Source organism: Boleophthalmus pectinirostris, unplaced genomic scaffold (assembly GCF_026225935.1).
Source record: "Boleophthalmus pectinirostris isolate CB_2022bp ecotype Guang Dong unplaced genomic scaffold, ASM2622593v1 HiC_scaffold_5, whole genome shotgun sequence".
NCBI lineage: Eukaryota > Metazoa > Chordata > Actinopteri > Gobiiformes > Gobiidae > Boleophthalmus > Boleophthalmus pectinirostris.
Genome location: NW_026571404.1, coordinates 37,325,490 through 37,349,087, shown reverse-complemented (window position 1 = coordinate 37,349,087; position 23,598 = coordinate 37,325,490). Strand labels below are relative to the sequence as shown.

The 23,598-nt window shown below is 39.3% G+C and overlaps 1 protein-coding gene across 2 annotated transcripts in view; it reads right to left on the bottom strand.

Annotated features, from left to right (window-relative positions):
- The window catches only part of si:dkey-51a16.9 (RING finger protein 122), a 43,013-nt gene that overhangs the window by 4,052 nt on the left and 15,363 nt on the right, over window positions 1–23,598 (bottom strand). For both annotated transcript variants that reach the window (XM_055163012.1, XM_055163013.1), the window contains 4 exons: window positions 14,089–14,242; window positions 11,471–11,510; window positions 10,851–10,892; window positions 5,448–5,530 (listed from right to left, as the gene is read on the bottom strand). In XM_055163012.1, the coding sequence (XP_055018987.1) occupies window positions 5,448–5,530; window positions 10,851–10,892; window positions 11,471–11,510; window positions 14,089–14,198 (275 nt within the window). In that variant the 5' untranslated portion in view covers window positions 14,199–14,242. The remainder of the gene's footprint in view (window positions 1–5,447; window positions 5,531–10,850; window positions 10,893–11,470; window positions 11,511–14,088; window positions 14,243–23,598) is intronic.

The following is a 23,598-nucleotide window of genomic DNA, read 5'->3' as shown; positions in this document are numbered from 1 at the left end:
TTACCACATGACATCACAAGGTGGAACAGTTTTATGTTGGAGGAAAGAACTCAGCCTAAATCTGCAGGGTTTGTGAGTTAAACATGTGTGACTGAAACAAAACACAACTCCAGGTCTGTTTGTGATGACATGGATCAAAAAACAGCCTAATATGGGCCCTTTAAACGACTTTTACAATAAACGTTGCTGAAAAACATCATAACAACACCAAATCCACGTCAACTAATCTGACAGTTCCACAGCAGACTTCACCTGAGAGCTCTGACCCGTCTCCAGCTCAGGTTCAACTATAGGGGCTCTATTATCTAATATTGTGACATCATGTGAAGGCCATTGTATAGCAGGATACATAATGTGTGCCCTCCTGTGCGACACCGCTCCATTGTACGCCGTTTGTTCCCGGTTAAATGTGAGGATCTGTTTTGGCTCTGGGCACATTCTTAAACAGCAGCAGGTTCAGTCGTGGACACACACAGATCAGCGCAGACGAGAAGAATGGGGACAGGACGCGGTTAAATCACTGTTTAGGGAAACAAATCTGAGGACCAAAAGTACAGAGCGGTGGAAGTGTGAGCGGGGAAACACAAAATGGTCATTATGTCATTGCTCTGCCTGGAATGTTCCACAGTGTGACATTAAACAGCTCTGTGTTACATTTATTGAATTACAGGTGGTTTCATAGCTCAGAAGTACAGCGCAAAAACTCCACAGATCTGAGATATAACTTGGTCTGGTTTGGTCATGGAGATAGAAAAGTTTAATATCATATTGTGAAACATTCCAGATAAAACAATAACACCTCCATTTAGAAACACAAGTGACGGAGCCTTCACCAGAAAAGTTACACAATGCACATTTACAGTAAGTAGATTTCAGGTGTTTATGACTTGTTAGATTGCTCATTTCCCTAGAACTCAGCGCTATTTCCTGCATTTTTTTTTTTTCATTTTTTCCCCACAAACTGACACTTCAAAGCGCATTGTGCAACTCCAAACTTTTTCCTCCAGTGAGCTACTTTTACAAAACAGACATGCCAGAGAGCTACTAGTTTTAGTGGTCACAAGAAATGTAGTATATAACAGAGCCATAGTAAGTCTTAGATGAAGTACAGTTAGATCAGGGTGAGCAGACTAGGGCTGTCACAATAACCACAAAAATGGATCACCGCGGTACTAAGACGTCCACCACACGTGACCACATGACCTGACCCAGAGTCCTGTACGGGTCCATTTTTAGAGATCCCCACCCGCCCGGACCCATTAACATTTCCTCCATTGCCACCCGTGCCCGTGATAACCCAGGACTAACACAGGACTAACTGACTCGTGCTTTGCGGACACCCTGCTCTGCGTGCTTGTGTTTATTTCTCTCTTATGTCCACGGATACCCGAGCCGGTGCAGGACTCTGACCCGAGCTGTCACAGTGAGAGCTGGAGAGATGCAGCGGCACTTGGTACAAACAAAGTCAAATGTTACTTCTCCCACACTACACACACTATATCCACATGACAACCAAGGTACATGTGCATCATCAGAGAGAGTTTTCAGAGCCGCTGGAAATATTATAACTCCAGGGGATGTGGGGTGAGAGAGGGGGTGCGATATCACCGCATACTTCACTGTTGAGCCGCTATACCGCACCGCAAGAGAAATTCCTAACCACAACAGCCCTAGAGCAGACGTCCCTATTTCCCCAGGACAGTCCTAGTTCTGAGTCCTGTGTCCCCTGTCCCAGCAGATTTATACAAAACCACTGATTTGTCCCAGTTTTGCACAAGAAATGTAGCCAGGCTGGTGCCATCTAGTGTCTCCGCGCAATTTCATTTCTCTCCAGCGACTAGGTCAGGAGTCAGAATACACTAGACAGTTTACAAGAACCCCAGAAGTAAAGAGCTGTGAAGCCATGATGTCAAACTCGTCGCGTCTGTCTGGGTCCCTTTTGTGGTACAGCACAACAGTAAACAAAGCGTAGAGATGGATGTAGACGAAGACAGACATTCTGTGATTGCAACGATTCCTGAGATCGAGGATTTAAAGTTGGTGTGAGATTATTTTGACCCCCACAGTATATTGACCCCGGGGTGAACATACCGCTATAGTAAAGTGACCCCCTATAGGATTTTGACTCCCCTTACTTTTTTCTTTAGTAATTACTTTTATTATTGCTACATGATAATTTTTTAAGGTATTTTAAGGAATGTTTTGATGGAGAATAAATGTAATGTATTGTTAAAATTGCATATACATAACAATCTTGTCACTTTTTATATTGTATTTTACATTGTTATGGTTTTTAGTTTGTTATGTTCAGATAATCCTTAATCATAATGTCAATTTAGGCAATGGTTTGTAAAGATAATGACCTTGAATTTAGTCATGTTGTGTTATTAAATCTTTTCATATCCCATATTTAACTACTCAATTGATCAGCCCTGTCTATTTTAACAAGATTCCAAATCATTAAACATCACTTTGATTACCTAAGTCATTAATAACTACTTATCTCATTTTCAGTAAAATATGTTTAAACAACTAAGTCATTTTTAACATTCAAAAGTTATAATCGACATAAAAAATGCATCTGAGTTCTTCAAAAAACACTTTTAAATATGTCAATATGTTTTAATTTGCAGATATAGTATTAATAGTTAAAGTTTTTCTATAGAATTCAAGTTGTTTATTAATCAAATATAGATTTTCATAGGGGGATCAATATTCTATGGGGGGTCAACATACCAGAGTAGGATTCTGACCCCAGGGTCAAAATACTATATAGTATGTTGACCCCGGGGTCACATCACCAAATAGAATGTTTGCTGAATTTTGTCAAGGGGAAAGACGTTATTGCCCTTTTTCCAGGGGGATTTGGTGCATTACACACGTCACGACCAAATAGCAGCGATTGGTTAAATGAAAAAAGTACCCGCCTACCGTTGAGAAAACAAATCCTAATGCTGCGAGGTCAGATGGTTTCCACGAAGTGAAACCGGCTGACGAATCAAGCTACAAGAAATGTCCCAGATGTCCCTACTTTTGACCAATCTGATCCCTGCCAACAGTAAAGAGGATCCTACATTGTCATTTGTTGAGGTAAAAATGACCAAAACACAAAGAAAATGTGACTAGTCATGAATGGGCCGAAACAAGTACAGAAAAGTTTTCCTTAATTATGCACTTGTTTCACAATTTTATTATTACCAACCACCTCAAACCAGGGGTGTCCTAGTTTTAGATTTTGAAAATTTGAGCACCCTGCTGTTTGATGCCTATAAAACATAAACCTTTATCCATTTATTAGTGTATAAAGTCAGGCATCAAAATGACACATGTAGAATGGTTAAATGAATCAGCTACTAGGAAGGAGGTGGAGAACTACAGGTTGGAGACGTCTCGTGTAACTTGTCTGGTAGAGGGTCCGTCATCTGCTTGTCTCCGTGGAGATGTGGCTCGAATGTTCCACAGTATGGCCATAAACCTAAGAATCTCCATGGAGACTTGCAAGCCACATTACAGGTTGGTTTTGTGGACCCTGCTCACAGAAAAAAAATCATGTTTTTTAAGGTATTTTTGAGCAAAAAAGAAGTTGCAGGTTGCAGAGCCGCTTCAGAAAAGTTACACAATATAACAGATAGTATTCCACAAAACCACATACTAATTAGACCAAGTTGTGCATCTGTGTGTTTGCAGTAAAGGGTTAAGTGTGAAGTGTGTCAGTGCTCCCGAGCTCCGCCTGAGCCTGGAGCTGAACACGACTGAACCTGCTGCCGTTTAAGAATGTGCCCAGAGCCAAAACAGATCCTCACATTTAACCGAGAACAAACGGCGTACAATGGAGCGGTGTCGCACAGGAGGGCACACATTATGTATCCTGCTATACAATGGCCTTCACATGATGTCACAATATTAGATAATAGAGCCCCTATAGTTGAACCTGAGCTGGAGACGGGTCAGAGCTCTCAGGTGAAGTCTGCTGTGGAACTGTCAGATGCAAATTAGTTGACGTGGTTTTTGGTTAATATCTCTGTAATTACTAGGACTATCCACATGAAACTTGGCACAAAGTTCAATATCGTCACTGTCGGTTTAAATAAACAATAGTGGTTTTTTTTTTTTAACAACAGCTTGAGCAAGTGGCTGACGCACTGAAGGGTGGGTCAAATGCAGATGGCAAATTATCAACAACCCTCAACATTAAATAATACTTTGACAAATGGAAGATGTGCAGGAGCAAAATACTGAAACAACAGACATGGGTGGTACAAATTAAGAAAGCACCAATATGATCCTGGTGTCAGATTTCAGCTCCAATACTGAACATTTTGGTAGATTGGATATCTGGTTCAAGAAATCAGTTCAGTTGATATTTTGTTCTATAATCTAGTGTAATAAAATGATTCGCAAAACATGTCATAATAATAAACTTGTACTTTACAAAGCTGTTACTGTTACTGTGGCCCAAAGCAAGAAAAATGATCTGACAAAGGCTTTTTTGCTGAAAGGTTATTTAAAAATTAAAAAGAAGAAAAGCTTTTGGACATCGGCCATCTGAGCTCTGCATTTTTTTTTCACTTTAATAAAACAGACTTTTATCATAGACTTTTACTCTTATTTGAGAGCGCTTTTCTGAACACTCAAAGACGCTTTACAGTTCATTATTAATTCACTCCACACTCAGTGGTGGTAAGTTACTATTGTAGCCACAGCTGCCCTGGGGCAGACTGACAGAAGCGAGGATGTTAATCTGCACCATCAGCCCCTTTGACCACCACCATCACTCACGCATACACCACTTTCATACTAGGCAATGTGGGTGAAGTGTCTTGCCTAAGGACACAGTGATAGTTTTTTGTGAATGGCGCCCCCTGTGGCTCCTGATTTTCCCAGTGTCTCCCATCTAAGTCCTAACCAAACCCAACCCTGCTGAGCTTCTGAGATCTGACCCCAGATCAGGCTCTGACAGGCCGGTATGTATGTAAATCAAATACTTTACTCTCACTCACCCATGGATTTGAGCAAACTGTGTTTTGCCCCAGTACAGATGTACTGTATAAGCAGCTCTTGAGGTAAAAATACCTGATACTCAGGATGGGTGTGTTAGCATGCTAGCTGTTGTTAGCTTTACTGCTCTAAACTCTGCTCTGGCTTCTGAAAGTTCTGAAAATCACTTGTGAACTCATCATGGTGAAAAATGTGGATGTTCTGAAGGCATAAGGTAAGTGAGGAAGAACTTTGGACCACTGCAGATTTGTTTTTCACATTTTTAGGACTGTAAAAATCTAATTAATTAATTAACCTCCAGGACCACTACTTTGTACTTATCCTTGAGTAAACTTATTTTGAAGTAGCAATACACTTACTTGAGAAAAATGTATGGCTCCACTAGCACTACTATCTAATGTCATACACAATAATTCATAGTACATTAGTATCATAGGAGTTGTGCGTACTTTTTGTGGAAGGCGTGGGAACAGGGGCACACTCCCAGCTCGTCCTTGGTCCTAAACTCCTCCAGACACACGGCGCACGTTTGCTGAAAAAAAACCAAAGGGGGAATGAGCTATGACCAAAAGTCTCCTCTGACGTGTGCACTCTTATCAAGCAGTTTATTACTCACACGGGATTTAATAACATCGTAAAAATCACGTGGAGTCAAATACAAGAGATAACAGGAGGAAGTGAAACTGTTAAAGGGACTATTTACTATTCAAGATCACTGTGACAACTTTGCATTTTACATTATAGTATAAAGATGCGCTCTGGAACTTTTCAGGTGGAGAGTCAGACACAGACACTTTCTTGTCTCTGAGGAGATTTTATTGCTTTGCCTGGAATTTTCCACAGCATGGCATTAAATGTATCTGTCTCCAGGGAGTCAAGCAGGTGATAAAACCAGGGCAGGTTACAGGTCAGATCTGTGGAGAGGTTTTTCAAGGCAGTTTTTGTTTATTGCGATAGGTTAGTGTTTTTATTATCAAATAAATATCACTCCATTCACAAAAACATTTCTTGGTCCAGGAAAAAATATATCGAAATTCACAAATATAATTCATGATGTACAAATAAACGTAACAAAATTGACAAAAGCATTTCTCTACTTAAAAGAAAATGTTACGTGATTCACAAATGTCAGTGCAGTTACATTTATTTGCAAACCCATGAACCTGCATTTACAAAACACCATACAAATTTGTGACGACCCCTGCGTTTATTTGTGAATTTTTGAGACCTTCCTGATACTTACAGTTGATGAACCACTTTCCCCAGCCATTTTCACCAGTCAACTTGAAAATACTCTGGAACCTATGGACCTAACTACTAGTCTGATTGATCAGCCGGTTTCACTTTGTGGAAACAATTTGACCTCGCAGCATTAGGATTCATTTGCTCGACAGTAGGCAGGTTGTGACGTATGTAATGCACCAAATCCCGTAGGAAGAAGGGCAATAACGTCTTTCCCCTTAATAGAATTCACCAAACATTCTATTTGTTCCTCAATCTGGGGAATTGTTGTCAACACAGAATGTCTGTCTTCGTCTACATCCATCTCGACGCTTTGTTTACTGTTGTGGTGTCCCAAAAAAAAAGGGACCCAGTCATGGCTTCATAGTTCTTCGCTGATTGGCTGGTGTGCGGTCTACAACTTCAGGGGTTCTTGCAAGCCATCTAGTGTATTCTGATTCCTGACCTAGTCACTGGAGAGAAATGAAATTGAGCGGAGGCACTAGGTGGCGCCAGCCTGACTACCTAACTACTACTACTATGCACAATAGTAGCTCAATGTTGTCATAACTTCAGTGTTTGGCTTCTGAAAAAAACAAAACAAAACAAAAAAACATATTTGTGCATCAAACGCTGTCAGGAAGGTCTTAAAAATCCACAAATAAATGCAGGGGTCATCATAAATCTGTATGGTGTTTTGTAAATGCAGGTTCAAGGGTTTGCAAATAAATGTAACTGCACTGACATTTGTGAATCACTTCACATTTTCTTTTGAGTGGAGAAATGCTTTTGTCAGTGTTGTAACATTTATTTGTAAGTCATGAATTATATTTATGAATGTTGTTATATTTGTTTCTAGACCAAGAAATGTAATTGTGAATGGAGTGATATTTATTTGATAATAAAAACCCTAACCTAAACACAAACCCAGATGTGGGCATTATACAGCTCCCAGGTCACATATGGGTCAGTCCGTATGAAATCAGCCGTTTTCAAGGAATCTCCCATGTGAGCCATCTCAGATTTGGATGAAAAAAATTCAGAAAATTTCTAAAATCAAATCAAAATCAAATGAAAGAATCTCAAATTCTACCTCAGTCCCTTGAGTTGTTCCTGAGTTTTTCCTGAGAAATTTTGGGGCCATGCTCACTTTTTCTGAAGCCTTAATTTATAAGCATGTTTGAGAGACCATAACTTCATAAAAAAAATAGAGCTATGAAGCTGAAAATATGTATTATTATAGATTATAGACCATATTTGGGGCTCTACACCATCCACAGAAAAGTGTGAGATTGTTGTCAGAAATGGTCATTGTCTCAAATATTCAGGTTCAACAGTTAGTTTGTAAATATCTGCTTGGAGTAAATAGATCTTGGACTTCAAAAAAAATAAAATAAAATAAAATAATAAAAATAAAAATTTGCGGCAACCAAATTTGAAATTCTGAGGGCACACAACACCCTCTTAATAAAGATACCCAATATTTCACAACAGATTTACAATCTATGACCAAGAATCTGCAATAATACACATTTTCAGCTTCCTAGCTCTATTTTATGAAGTTCTGGTCTCTCAAACATGCTTATAAATTAAGATGTCCGAAAAAGTGAGCATGGCCCCAAAATTTCAACGGGCCATAACTCAGGAAAGACTCAAGGGACTGAGCTAAAATTTGAGATTCTTTCATTTGGTCATTTTAGAATTTTTTTTTTATTTATTTTTTCAGCCAAATCTGAGATGGCTCACAGGGGAGGGCAGCTGAATTCATATGGACTGACTCATATGGACCTTTGTTTGACTCTGACAGGTCTGTTTAAGATCATTTGAAATGACAAAATAAACATATTTTATCATTTTACCTCAGGCATGGTGTGACAAAGTCGTTCTTTGTCCCATTTAACATTCAGATTAGTTAGTTAAACATTTTGATTTTGAAAAGGGGCCTTAGGCCCAGGAAAAGAAATCCTCACTTTGCTTTGAAAGTGACCTGGAAACTCACCGGGGGGAGGTACTTCCTGCTGGGCGGGGGTAGAAAGCAAAGCTGCTGTTGGCAGTTAGGAGAGAGACTTCTGTGGAAATCATTTGGTGCTTTTGATCTGAGTCACTTATTTTCTGTTTTTTGTACTTTATTTTACATTACTCCAGAAGTCTGTTTTAAAATCAATTTTGTCTGGTTAAAGAAAAATGTTTTGTTGTCGTTTTCTTTATCACTCCACCTTTCTCTCTTTCTCTTTTCCACCATCACCCCCTTCTTCTCCTCTCTCATTCTCTCTCCCTCCTCCCTTTCTTCTTCCACTCCTCTCTCTCTTTCCTCCGTGTTGTTGTTGTTATAATGACTCTTTCTCTCTCCTCCCTCTCTCTCTTTTCATGTTGTTTAAACACATTTTATCTATTTTCTTTCTTCCTCTCCGCCCGTCGCTCCTCCGTGTTTTTATAATGACGTGTCTCTTTCTTCCTCTCCATTTGGCCTCCGTCTCTCTCCCTCCTCCTCTCTCTCTTTACGTGTTGTTCTAATGACACATTCCTGTCTTTATTCTTCCTGTCATCATTCTGTCCTCTCTTTCTCTCTTCCATGTTGATATAATGACTCCATCCCTCTCTTCCTCCCTCTTGTACTTCTAATGACTCTCTCTCTTCTCTTCTCTCTCTCATCCATCTTGTTCTAATGACACGTTTCTCCCATCCTTCTTCCTGTTGTCTGTCCTCCCCCTCTCTCTCTCTTTCCTCCATGTTTTATAATGACATGTGTCTCTCTTTCTTCCTCTTCCTATCTGTCTGGTGTCCTTCCTTTTCTCTCTCTATCTCTCTCTTCTCTGATTCTTTCTCTCTCCCTCTCGTTTATGTTTTTATAATCACAGATCTCTCTCTTCTCTCTTCCTATCATCTGGTCTTCCCTTCTGCTTCTCTCCTTGTCTCTTTCTCCATCCATCCATCCCTCCCTCTGCCTCTCTTCCTTCTCCTCTCTCTCTCTCTCTCTCTCTCTCTCTCTCTCCATGTTCTTCTAAACACATCTCTCTCAGTTTTTCTTTCTTCTTCTTCTGCTCCCTTTCTCCTTGTCTCTCTCCCCTCTTTCTTTGTCTCTCTCCCCTTGCTCCCTCTCTCCTCATCTCTCTCCCCCTCTCCTCTCTTTCTGTCTGCTCCCTCTCTCCTCATCTCTCTCTCCTCTCTTCCTGTCTGCTCCCTCTCTCCTTGTCTCTCCTCCTCTCTCCTCCCTTCCTGTCTGCTCCCTCTCTCCTCATCTCTCTCCCTCTCTCCTCTTTTCCTGTCTGGTCCCTCTCTCCTTGTCCTTCATTCCCCCCTCCCTCTCTCCTCTCTTCCTGTCTGCTCCCTCTCTCCTTGTCTCTCTCCCTCTCTCCTCTCTTCCTGTCTCCTCCCTCTCTCCTTGTCTCTCTCTCCCTCTCTCCTCTCTTCCTGTCTCCTCCCTCTCTCCTTGCCCCCCTCCTCTCTTCCTATCTGCTCTCTCTCTCATTGTCTCTCTCTCTCCTCTTGTCCTGTCTGCTCCCTCTCTCCTTCTCTCTCTCTCTCCTCTCTTCCTGTCTGGTCCCTCTCTCCTTGTCCCTGCCCTCACTCTCTGTCTCTCCCTCCTCTCCCTCTATACTCTTCTAATACTCCCAGCTCTCTCTCCTCTCTCCCTGTCTGCTCCCTCTCTCCTTGTCTCTCTCCCTCTCCCTCTCTCCTCTCTTCACATCTGTCTCTCTATATATATTCTTCTAATACCCCTCCTCCTCTCTCCCTGTCTGCTCCCTCTCTCTCTGTCTCTCTCTCTCCTTCTCTCCTCTCTTCCCCCCTCTCTCTCTCCTCTCTTCTCTTCCCTCTGTGTGTGTCTTCTTCCGTCCAAACGTACATTCAAGCTCGGTACATTCTTCCCTCGACATTTTATGGAGGTAATTTCACAGTTTTTTTTTCTTCCCTAATGGCCCCAGCGCTTCTTATCTGAGCGCACAAGATTACAGAGCAAACACGCAACATACACACATCACACACACATCACACAAACATCGCACACACATCACACACGACCATATCCGCCGCTCAAGTCGATTTCAGACTCACCTCAGTTGATCTGTGTGTTTTACTTTTAAAGGTACACTGTGTCACTTTGCTTCCTACTTCACCACCGAATGTGATGACTTTGAGTGAAATGGCATAAACTGAAATGACTTTTTATTTTATTTATTTACTTTTAATTTTATTTACTTTTTATTGCAAAAAAATGGGGTTGTCAAAAGTATCAGATATTAATCGATATTTAAACTAGTATCGAGAGTAGATACTTTAAGCAAGTATAAATACTGAAAAATAAAATCACAGAACTAGATATGGATTGAGTTTTATCAGAACTAGTGTAATAAGCAAATACTGTTATTATGTGTTGAAAATGTCCATGTTGTCTGAAAAAGAGCTCTTAAAATTATAATCAAATTTGGTATCGAGCATCAAGTCAGTTCTTTAGTATCAAAAGTGAGTTTGAAATTTTAGTATGAAAACAACACTACTCAAAAATACCTTGAAATACATTTACTCCTACTATTTGCCATAATACACTGTTTAATAGTGAAGATAAAAGTTCTAAATAATCAGTCAGTGCATCTTGTATTATTTATCATAGTGAAATACATTTAAAAACATACCCCAAGTAGACCCATTTTCTTGCCAGCTCCTTTCAAAACCACCTGTGGATGAGACATAGATGAGGTTAAAGGTCTGATATTACACTAAATGAACTCTTGTGAGCTTTAAGACATGTTACATTGTTTGGCAAAGGAGAAATTCAATTTGTCAACTGGACAAACGTTTATTTAGGTCGAAAACGTTTCACAGTTCATCCACAGCTGTTTCTTCAGTTCAGAACTAAAGAAGCTTCTACATGGATTTTACCCGGATGACTCAGGGATTTTACACACATGTTATAATGTTATTACCTCCACAAAAACACACCTGGAGTTGTGTTTTGTTTCACACATGTCTGAGTAATCCTGTATTATTAGTCTGTCAACATCTCCACAGCCCAAACAGCTCTTTCACCTTTAGTTCAGTAGAGTTTGGCAATTCCAGGGCTGAAATCATCATCAGTGTGTGGAGTTTAAAAACACAGTGGAGCCCTTCCTGTATTACCACAAGGTGGAACAGACTGTTTTCTGTCTGAGAGAAGAGGCTAAAGGTGCAGGGTTTGTGTGTTAAACATTGTGAATGAAACAAAACACAACTCCAATCATGAGGATAACCACTCTGCCACAGTGACAGTTCTTACCTTGTTATAAACATACTGCCGCGCTGCTTCTCGTCTCACTCTGTAAAAAAAAATAAAATAAAATGACTTGAATATAATCTTGTTATGTTGATTTGCTTCTCCTCTGCTATTGTTTTGCAGCAGCAGTAGCAGATAAAGTACAGTGAACTACATATCCCATGATCCTCTGCTGTCCTCTGTTTCATTTAACTGCAGCCAACATGAAGATATTACTGTTACTAAACATGTTTTCAATGTGAATCTTTTAGAATATGACAGTAAGGCCAGGACTGAATGCTTGTCTCTGCTGTTTTAGAGAAAAAGTAGCACATCCTCTGAACTGACAATTACTCTGTGCTACACAAAATTCACAACATCACTGATACCAATAAGGTTTCAGTGATACTGGAGATTTTTTCAAGAAACACTAAGTATAAGTAAGTTTTCAGGTCTAACTATATGCATAGAGATAGTACAGATGTCTGTACTTGAATAAATACTAAATGGGTATGTATGTATTGGTACTTTGGGGCATTTCAGGCAAAACAATAACGTCTCCATGGAAACAAGCAGGTGGCAGAAACAGCAAAAGAGAAGAACAACAAATATACTTGAGGACAAATCTGACATCACATCAGCTGAAAAGTCCATATGGGTTCAGCTCTGGTTAGCCACACACAGTGAGTGTGGTACTGTGCCATTAGATCATTGTTATCATTTTGTTCTTATGAACTGTACAACATGTGATGAAAATTACAGGTTAAAACCTGACTTGTCCCAGGTTCAGTGTGTGGAGAATTCCACTGGTTCAAGTTGGAGCGTGTCTGTGATACTGTCTCTCATCACTTCTCTCCCTGTGGTGTTTTACAGCCTCCTGTTGGAGGCTGCACTGTTGGAAAGGTAAACTAGAGGACAGACCCTGAATCTCTGCATTTGACTATTTAAAGACGTCTTGATGCAGACAGTACACAGCAGACTTATCAGCAGCTCTTGAGCTTGTCAAAATACACGATCTGTACTGGGGCAAGAACAATTGGTCAAAAATTGGGCAGAGCACCTTTAAGAAAACTTTTAATAAATTAAACTTCTCAGAGTAGTTTTCAGAGCCCATACTTTTACTCTGACTTCGCTTGAGTAATATGTTATAACACAGGTCTCCAACCTGTAGCTCGGAAGTTTCCAGTAGCTGGAGACTGGAGGTGTCACCTGCATATCTCCATGGCGATAGACATACACTGTGGAACATTCCTGTCTCCTTTTATTTCATCCCCTGAGGCTGTGTCTCTAGAATAATATTATTTTGTGGCTCTTACTTCAAAATATTTTTGACATTTTGTACGTCACCTGCTTGTCTCAGATACTTTTATTGCCATACTGTGGAACATTCCTGTCCTTTTTCAGTTCTCTTCTCTGTCCTCGTAACAGCTTTCATAAGATGTTGTTTGTCTTCTGTCTGTCCTGTACATGAAGCTCAGTTAAGACGGATCCTCTGTCACTGTACAACTGTACATCTACAAACAGATCACCAGCCACACCAGAGCGACGTTTCCCAAAACCCCTCCTCTGCTCCTCTCACATGCTCCTCTGCATCATCTGCTCCTCTCACACGCTCCTCTGCATCATCTGCTCCTCTCACACGCTCCTCTGCATCATCTGCTCCTCTCACATGCTCCTCTGCATCATCTGCTCCTCTCACACGCTCCTCTGCATCATCTGCTCTCCTCTCATCACTGCTCCTCTGCATCATCTCTGCTCCTCTGCTCCTCTCACACGCTCCTCTGCATCATCTGCTCCTCTCACACTGCTCCTCTGCTCATCTCTGCTGCTCCTCTGCATCATCTGCTCCTCTCACATGCTCCTCTGCATCCTCTGCTTCTCTTCTCTGCATCCTCTGCTCCATCTGACCCTGTCCTCTGTAACATTTTATACAAGTTCTTCCACCAGAAAAGTATCTACAGTGACACTTGCTGCTTTCTGGGTCAAGAACTCATGGTTGAAAAACAACAGAAATATCACTGTACCCTTGTTTGGAAGATTATTCTGCAAAGTTCTGTATTTGACTTTTTAATTATCAACTGTATTTGTTTTTTTTAAAGCACAATATGCATAAAGCTCCTATGTTATGCAAAACTGACTCTCATGAACTTTAAGTCATAATGTTCCCTCCTCAAAAACAGAGTTGTGTTGTTTCGTTTCATTCACACATGTTTCGATAACTCTTTATTATTAGTATGTCTACATCTCCAAAGCTCAAAATGCTCTGTTCCACCTTGTGATGTCATGAAGCGGTAGTTTTTTTAAGTGAACATCTCATTTTACCTTTAGTTCAGAATAGATTGACAAGTCCAGGACTGAAATTATCCAAATGATTCTAGTGAAGGTGTATGGAGTTTTAAAAGCACTTCTTGTATTACCACATGACATCACAAGGTGGAACAGAGTGTTTTCGTTTGAGAGAAGAACTCAGCCTAAATGTGCAGGGTTTGTGTGTTAAACTTGTGAATAAAACAAAACACAACTCCAGGTCTGTTAGTGATGAGGAAACAACATTACCCCTTTAATATTTGGATTTTGTGCAGCAGCAGAAGACGAGGTGTGTTTGTTTTATTAAAGTTTGTTTAGATTTCTACAGGTTTTACCTGATGAAGCAGCAGCAGAAGACGAGGCAGGGCAGCAGCAGAAACAGCCCGATGCCGATGATGATGATGTAAACATTCAGAGGAAGATGAAGGAACTCCTCAAAGCTCATCCTGGAGGTCCAAGGTCAGAGGTCAGAAGCCACCTCACTCTCACCTGAAGAAAAAAGCCAAAATTATTTTATTATTCACTGACAATTATAGACTAAACAGAATGAACAACACACACAAATTTATATTATAATAAATGGATAGTGAGATGAGACGGGAGACAAAAGTGAGTGCTAGTAACCATAATGAGAAACCTAAAAGTAATGATCCTTACAATGTGGAAACAGCACATGTGGCTAACGTTAGTGCTAAAAAAAAACAATTTATTGGCCTGTAAATAGAGAAGAAGGTTAGGGTTAGAGCCAATGGCACTATTTTCTGATGTACTTTATAATGTAGTTGGGTCCGTCCATATGAAATCACTCGCCCTCCCCTATGAGCCATCTCAGATTTGGCTGAAAACATTTCTAAAAAGTTCTAAAATTACCAAATGAAAGAAGCTAAAATTTTAAAATCTCTTGAGTCCTTCCTTAGTTATGGCCCGTTTGAAATTTTGGGGCCATGCTCACTTTTTCATTTTTTTGGAAACCATAATTTATAAGCATTTTTGAGAGACCAAAACTTCATAAAAAATAGAGCTATGAAGCTGAAAATGTGTATTATTGTAGATTTTGGGACATACATTCTAAATCTGTTGTCAAATATTGGGTGTCTTTATTAGGGGGGGTGCTGTGGTAGCCAGGCTGGCGCCACCTACTGCCTCTGTTCAATTTCATTTCTCTCCAGCGACTAGGTCAGGAATCAGAATACACTAGACGGTTCGCAAAAACCCTGGAAGTCCAAGTTTGAGCACCAGCCAATCAGCGAAGAGCCAAACATTCTGTGTTGTCAACGATTCCCGAGATCAAGGATTTAAAGCTGGAACAAAGAGAATGTTTGGTGAATTTTATCAAGGGGAAAGACGTTATTGTCCTTCTTCCTACAGGATTTGGGAAAAGCTTCATATACCAGTTAGCCCCGTTAGTGGTGCATTACATACGTCACAACCAAATAACAGCGACTGGATAAATAAAAAAAAGTACCCACCTACCGTCACGCGAACAAATTTTTACAAAGTAAAACCAGCTGATGAATTCAGGCTAGCGCTGTGGGCCCCCAAAATCTCACATTTGGTTGCCGCTCAATTTTTTTTTCAGTTTTTGAGGTCCAAGATCTATTTACTCCAAGCAGATATTTCCAAACTGTTGAACCTGATTATTTGAGAGAATGACCATTTCTGACAACAATCTCTTTTCTGAGCTTTCATGTGGACGGTGTAGAGTCCCAAATATGGTCACAGACCAAATGTGACCTTTTTGGCCCCTTCTTTGGACCCTCAGTTCCCCATGTGGGCACAGTTAGATGTTGATCAAATTTTTACTAGAAAAACTTTGGCATATTCTGATTAGTTTATAAGTAATAAAAACATTTACTATTAACTTCCTTCATCTCAAGCAGAATTTTTGAAAATGAGCTCTTAAGGGGATTTTTGGTGGAGCTTAGGGACTTTTCCAAGTGCTAGAAAGGTTCAATTACCTTCAATAGACTTAAACACTAACTACTTGTTATAATAGATTGTCAAATTTTATATTATTATTATATTATTATGGACTGTAAAAAATAAAAGTATTTTGTGGAGGAGAATTTTAGAACAACTAAAGGCTATAATGTTGTGATTTTGATAGAGAATTTTGCAGATTTTAAGTGATTCAACTTATTTCAAAATTATTATAATTTTTTTTGTGTGTGTGCTGTTTTTGAGTATTTGGTTTGTTTACAGTTGGTACTGAAACTCAAAATAATGTGCTAAAAACAAGTGTCAGCCATTTCAAAGTACTTTTTACTTTTTAATTCAGTTAAAAAAATGTACACGTTCTCAAATATAGTAAAGTGAAAGTAAAAATGTACCTTAAAATGTACCATTAAATTTATACTTGAGGATTGCACTTTTACTGTTGTACTTTGTTTGTTTTGTACTTTCCAGCCCTGAATACTAGTGACCATACTAAAAAGTTTCTGTCAATTCTGTGTCAATATTTTTTGTGTATGACTCTGGTCTTGTTTTATTTCCGCTGGCTTTGTGTTTGTCCCTTTGTGGCCACCGTACAGCTGTCCCATGATCCTCTCTGCTGTGTAAACTAAAGCTCTTTGTTTTGGATTCATTATACAAGTATGAGATCACAAAGAACGACTCATCACCACCGCTCGGCTCCCGTCGCACAATGCATTTACACAGCACACACACGAACAAATAAATATCACTGCTAAAATGAAGAACAACTAGCATGCTAACACACCATTCCTGATCATCTGACACACACAAAAAAGTGCTTTCTGATTAGATGCAAACACAGTGAACTTATTTTGACTTCAAGAGCTGCTTATTCAGTATATCTGTACCGGGGCAAGACAGTGTGACGTCAGTGTTTAGCTCCAGTCAAATGAAGCTCACTGAGAATATCAGTTATAGGGGCAAACTTGGAGTCGAGTTCCACATGAGGAATTGATTTATGGACAAAATAGCTAAATAAAAACACCAGGATCACGTATAGAGGGTTAATATGAACATTTTAAGACGAAAACAATGAGGTGAACAGCAGCATTTACAGAGACAGTTGATGTTTTTCAATATAAAGTGAACTGGAGCCAAAAGTCGATGGAGCTGGAAGTGCGTCCATGCTCACTTCTTATTTGGAAAGTGGGTTAGCTATGCCCATTTATATATACAGTCTATGGCTCAAATACATGGGAAAAATTGGGTACAGAGCCTTTAGCGGAGTAGCTTTTCTAAAATTTCAAGATCACTTTAAATACCAAGGGAAAGGCTTGATAAAAGATATCAATTTCTATATCACAATGATAATAAAAACACATTTTTGGGACATAAAATAAGTACTGTATTTTTCAGAATATAAGGCGCACTTAAAATCCCTTATTTTTCTCAAAAATTGACAGTGTGCCTTATAATCCGGTGCGCCTTATGTATTAATTCTGGTTGTGCTTCCTGACCTCGAACCGATTTTCACATATATTCCACTGAGTCATGTCCTTTAGTCTGACAGAAGCTGACAACATCAGCGCACAAGGAGTCAGCTGTTTTTTTGTTTTTGTAGAGCTTATAGTTTATGTTAATTAGCCATGTGGTTTTAAGTTTCATTTCTGTAAAATGTAAACGAATGTGCGCAAAGCTGCATTAAACACATTATTACTCAATGTATATTCAAGTCGTCCTCATAGGAAATAAAAAAACAAACTTAAATGATCCAGCCACATTCACATTTATAATAAACATTCACCAAGACAGGGAGGCAACGCCGGGCAAATTACCACGATCTGTCAATGGATCATGGACGCCTGGGCTGAGGATCAGCCTCAAGTGTTGTCCATTTGTTTCACTTAATGCGCCTCATAGTCTGGTGCACCTTATAGTCCAAAACATATGGTAACAATTTCTTAAAAATACCATGTGGTCTCATACTAGGTCTGATATTCAATAACAGAGCGTTCTAAAAGTATGCTGGAAAGGTCCCATTTTCTTCAGTTTATGTAATAAATGCAGTATTCATAAAGATGTATCTAGTTTTGATATTGGCTGCACAGTTGATAAGTATCTGGGTATTGACACCGACAACCCTAACCCTAACAAACAGGAGGTGCTGTCAGGCTAAGTTAGAGGTCAGATCTGTGGAGGGGCAACCCCACTCACAGTAAGAATGCATGGTTTTTCCAAGTTATTTTTCTTAACAGTGAAAACTATTGTAATTGAACACATTTCACTTCAGGCAAAGCAGTCTCCATAGAGACAAAGCAGGTGCAGGATGCTTTATTAGAAAAGTGACATGGTATGCCTTTAAGGAGTCATAAGTATGAGAGGAATTCTGAAATGTAAATGAACATTGTGAATTGCAGGGACTTGCTCCCATGTCTTGGAGATGTTTGGCCTTTCCCTGTTTAAACCAATGAGAGTGTCTGGGCTCAGTGGTATGTCTTATTGTCTGTAATTACATTTCTGTCCTGCAGTATTTATACATAGAAATAACAGAGGGCCATGTCTGTGCACAACACTCACATGGTGTTTGTGAATTGTTCACATGCCACAGTGACAAACAGCCCATGATTTCAATTAGACTCATAAGGAAACACGAATATGTGTCTCTGGTTCTGCTGCTTTCTAAAAGCACTTAGACAGATCGTCTGCCTGTTATATAGGATGAGAACATTGCACTACAGGCTCCATCCTCTTCAGTCTACTTCCTTATGTCAAACCAGACTCCTCTGAACACAGCCCTGAAATATCACAAAACAAGCTCAAACTAAAATGTTTTGGTATGTTATCAATATTGTAAATGATGGGGCATGTTGGCAGAATGGTGAGCGTTATTGCCTCACAGCGACAAGGTTCTGGATCTTTCTGTGTGGAGTTTACATGTTCTCCCTGTGTTTGTATGAGTTTCCTCTGGGCATTCTGGTTTCCACCATTCACCCAAAACATGGATACAGGTCAAATTTTCTAGCTAAGGTAATCCTGACCAACACTAGGTCAAGATCTGGAGATGGGTCACTCTGCAATGTAACCTTGTGCTGCAATTCTTTTCATGATATTTGTGTACACGAGTGTTCAATAGTTCACAAACTCTTGAGAATCCATCTTGGAATGCACCCACTGTACGATTAATTGGGTGGGAGGACCCATCACGTCGCATGTAATTTGCATGTAATTGTTTGGGAGATAGTTGGTTCGTTCATGTGTATTTTTCGGGAGCTTCTCTCAGCTCTATGTTCCATCATTTCTAAGGCATTTTTTCTTTCTTACCAAAATTAGGCCCTATGTTCCAACATTTCCTTTATCATCACTTTGCATCAGATTTTATCCCCATTTCTCTGAACATGGTTGTCAGTCACACCCAACCTATTATCCAGCAACGCTTGACTACAGATGTGATGTAGATAGTGCAAAGGATCCTAGGATGAAATGACTCTGAATCAGCCCTTTAAATCAAATCAATCAAACTTTATTTATAGAGCATTTTTCATACAAAAATGCAACACAAATGCGGCATTAACATAAAAATGACTTGACTTAACAATTTAATTTAGAGAAAAATCTTAGAAATGAGGGAACACTGGGCTGTGGGAACACTGGGCTGACCTCTGTTTTTCAATATGGCTGCAGGAGACATTTAGGTCACAGATGTGGCAAAAACAATAGTTTATCAAGAGACAGAACAAGAGCAACAGCTCAGATACAGCTCATGTTCAGTTCTTGTGTCTTTAGCATCAGACTCTGAGGAATCTTTAACACTTTGATGTAGAGTTTATGAGCGTTGTCAAAATGGAATGTCCCTCTCTCTCTCTTTTTCTCTCTCTCTGTTTCCCCAAGTGTCTGTCTAACTGTTCACCCTCTCACCGAGTCAAATGAGGTTCAATCTGCCACAAATATGTGACTTTCCCAGTTATTGTCAGGACCCATTTCCCGTGTGAGAATGACAGGTTAACTACACAATTTAAATAAAACATTTAAAGCTGACATCTATATGTTTTTTTTTCATCAGTAGAAGATGGTGTGCAGTACATGTGTGTGTTTCTGGTGTTGAGTAGAAGCGGGTGTACAGTACATGTGTGTGTTTGTGGTGTTGAGTAGAAGCGGGTGTACAGTACATGTGTGTGTTTGTGGTGTTGAGTAGAAGCGGGTGTACAGTACGTGTGTGTGTTTGTGGTGTTGAGTAGAAGCGGGTGTACAGTATGTGTGTGTTTGTGGTGTTGAGTAGAAGCGGGTGTACAGTACGTGTGTGTGTTTGTGGTGTTGAGTAGAAGCGGGTGTACAGTACGTGTGTGTGTTTGTGGTGTTGAGTAGAAGCGGGTGTACAGTACGTGTGTGTGTTTGTGGTGTTGAGTAGAAGCGGGTGTACAGTACGTGTGTGTGTTTGTGGTGTTGAGTAGAAGCGGGTGTACAGTACGTGTGTGTGTTTGTGGTGTTTGAGTAGAAGCGGGTGTACAGTACGTACGTGTGTGTGTTTGTGGTGTTGAGTAGAAGCGGGTGTACAGTACATGTGTGTGTTTGTGGTGTTGAGTAGAAGCGGGTGTACAGTACATGTGTGTGTTTGTGGTGTTGAGTAGAAGTGGGGTGTACAGTACGTGTGTGTTTGTGGTGTTGAGTAGAAGCGGGTGTACAGTACGTGTGTGTGTTTGTGGTGTTGAGTAGAAGCGGGTGTACAGTACGTGTGTGTGTTTGTGGTGTTGAGTAGAAGCGGGTGTACAGTACATGTGTGTGTTTGTGGTGTTGAGTAGAAGCGGGTGTACAGTACGTCTGTGTGTTTGTGGTGTTGAGTAGATGCGGGTGGACAGTACAGTGAATGTGAGACAGTCGCTGCAGTAATCTTAGTGAGGTCTGTGAATCATTGATAGAGCCTCAGCGCTGAGCAAATGAACGCGGAGCAGAGAAGCCAGGGGGAAAAATACTACTACTGCTGCTAGGGGTGGGAAATGTGGAAAAAAAATTTGTACATCTGGAGATTTTTCTGTATTATTTTGATACGGGTTCAGACAATATTTAAACCATATGTCAGGAAAGGCTTAAGATGACCCTGTAAATGTCCAGAACAATTACCAGAAAAGTCACTTTATACACATCGTTGGGAAATTACTACTACTACTATTACTACTACTACTACTACTACTACTACTACCACTAGTGTTTTAATTAAGCAATTTTCTCTGGCTATAATTTGGAAGTGCTTTTGTCCCCTGAAAATTGAAAACACATTATTCACTATTCTGTGCGAAGAACATTCAAAAAGAAAAACAAGAAAAGTTTGCTGAGTATAAAGTAAATAGCGGCTCATTCTGAGTGACGTCTGTGAGTAAACTCTGGTCGCAAACACGGTTTTCTGGTTTGGCCCATAAGACGAATCAAAGGAGCATTTTAGAGCAAACAAAAGACGCCTGCGAAAATGTCAAGAAAACACAAAGGAAAAAGTAAACAGTTAGTTGTGTAAATATATGTACAGTATTTAGTATTGTGGTGTTTAGTACTGCAAAAGTCTAAATGAAAACATCAATTATGCTTATATCTGGTGCCAACATATCAGTTTTTAGAGTAAATTTCATTTTATTTTGAATTACACTGATTAATAATAATAAAGCATAAATACATGAGATATGAATTAAATCAAGACCAAAATGACAAGTCAGTAGTAGTAGGCATAGTGGCAGTAGCAGTAGTAGTAGTTCAAGTTGCAGTAGTAGTTGTATTAGTATCACATTTTCATACAGCGCTTTTCCAACTTCAACAAGTGCTTTACAACAAGGAACCACTCACTTATTCACACACACATTCGTACACCACTGTACGCACTAGGGGCGAGGTGGGTTAAGTGTCTTGCCCAAGGACACAACAACAGCCTGTGGGAGCTGGAATCGGACCGCCAACCTGTGGATCTGACCGCTCTACCAATGATGTTTATGTTGAGAGAGGGATTCGAACCACCAACCTTCAGATCAGTGGACAAATGCTCGACCAATTGAACTACTGTCGCCCATAAGTAACGTTAGTATTAGTAGTGATAATAGTAGTAGTTTAGTATTATGTATTGTAGTGTTGGTATTAGTATTAGTAGTAGTAGTAGTAGCACAAGCTGCAGTAGTTATTGGCTAGTTGGATTAGTATTAAATATTGCAATGTTAGTATTAGTAGTGGTAATAGTAGTAGTTGTATTAGTATTATGTATTTTAACGTTGGTATAAGTAGTCGTAGTAGGAGTATTAGTACAAGCTGCAGTAGTTATTGGCTAGTTGTATTGGTATTGTGTATTGTAACTTTACTATTAGTAGCGGTAATAGTAGCTGTAGTAGTATTATATATTATAGCGTTGGTATGAGTAGTAGTATGAGTAGTAGTATTAGTAGTGGCAGTAATAGTAGTAGTACAAGCTGCAGTAGTTATTGGCTCATTGTATAGGTATTGTGTATTGTAACCTTACTATTAGTAGCAGTAATAGTAGTAGTTGTAGTAGTATTATGTATTGTAGCGTTGGTATAAGTAGTAGTATTAGTAGAAGTAGTAGTAGTAGTAGTAGTAGTAGTAGTAGTAGTAGTAGTAGTAGTAGTAGTAGTAGTACAAGCTGCAGTAGTTATTGGCTCATTGTATAGGTATTGTGTATTGTAATGTTAGTATTAGTAGTGGTAATAGTAGTAGTAGTATTAAGTATTTTAACGTTGGTATGAGCAGTAGTATTAGTAGTGGTAATAGTAGTAGTAGTAGTAATAGTAGTAGTATTACAAGCTGCAGTAGTTATTGGGTAGTTGTATTAGTATTATGTATTGTAAAGTTAGTATTAGTAGTGATAATAGTTGCAGTAGTAGTAGTAGTAGTAGTAGTAGAAGCTGCAGTAGTTATTGGCCTGTTGTATTAATATTAAGTATTGTAACACTAGTATGAGCAGTAGTTTTAGTAGTGGTAATAGTAGTAGTTGTATTAGTATTATATATTGTAGTGTTGGTATGAGTAGTAGTATTGGTAGTGGCAGTATTAGTAGTAGTAGTACAAACTGCAGTAGTTATTGGCTAGCTTTATAAGTATTAAGTATTGTAAAGTTAGTATGAGCAGTAGTATTAGTAGTTGTATTAGTATTATTTATTGTAGCGTTAGTATGAGTAATAGTATTAGTAGTTCCAATAGTAGTAGTAATAGTAGTAGTAGTAGTAGTAGTAGTAGTAGCACAAGCTGCAGTAGTAATTGGGTAGTTGTATTAGTATCAAGTACTGTAATGTTAGTATGAACAGTAGTATTAGTAGTGGTAATAGTAGTGTTTGTATTAGTATTATGTATTGTAACGTTGGTATGAGTAGTAGTATTAGTAGTGGCAGTAGTAGTAGTACAAGCTGCAGTAGTTATTGGCTAGTTGTATAGGTATTGTGTATTGTAACGTTAGTATTAGTAGTGGCAGTAGTAGTAGTAGTACAAGCTGGTGTAGTTATTGGCTAGTTGTTAAGTATTGAAGTATTGTAACGTTAGTATGAGCAGTAGTATTAGTAGTGGTAGTAGAAGTAGTTGCATTAGTAGTAGCAGCAGCATTAGTAGTAGTAGTAGTAGCAAACTGCAGAAGTAGTTGGGTACTTGTACTACATATTAATGGTAGTGGTAAGTGTAGTAGTACTAGTAGTGAAAGTAGTTGTCATAGAACTATTAGTACTTGAGTTACAGTAGGATAATAGCAGTAGTAACAGTAGTAGTAGTAGTAGTAGTAGTAGTAGTAGTAGTAGTAGTAGTAGTAGTAGTAGTGGAAACCTTTTGATCTTGTTGGCAAAATGGTAGTACATTAGAGCTTAAAGTAGTAGTACTGCTAGTTGCTGGAATAGTAGTAGTTGTACTTGTAGTCATAGTTATAATAGTATTCACAGTACAAGCCAAATGTTCTGCACCAT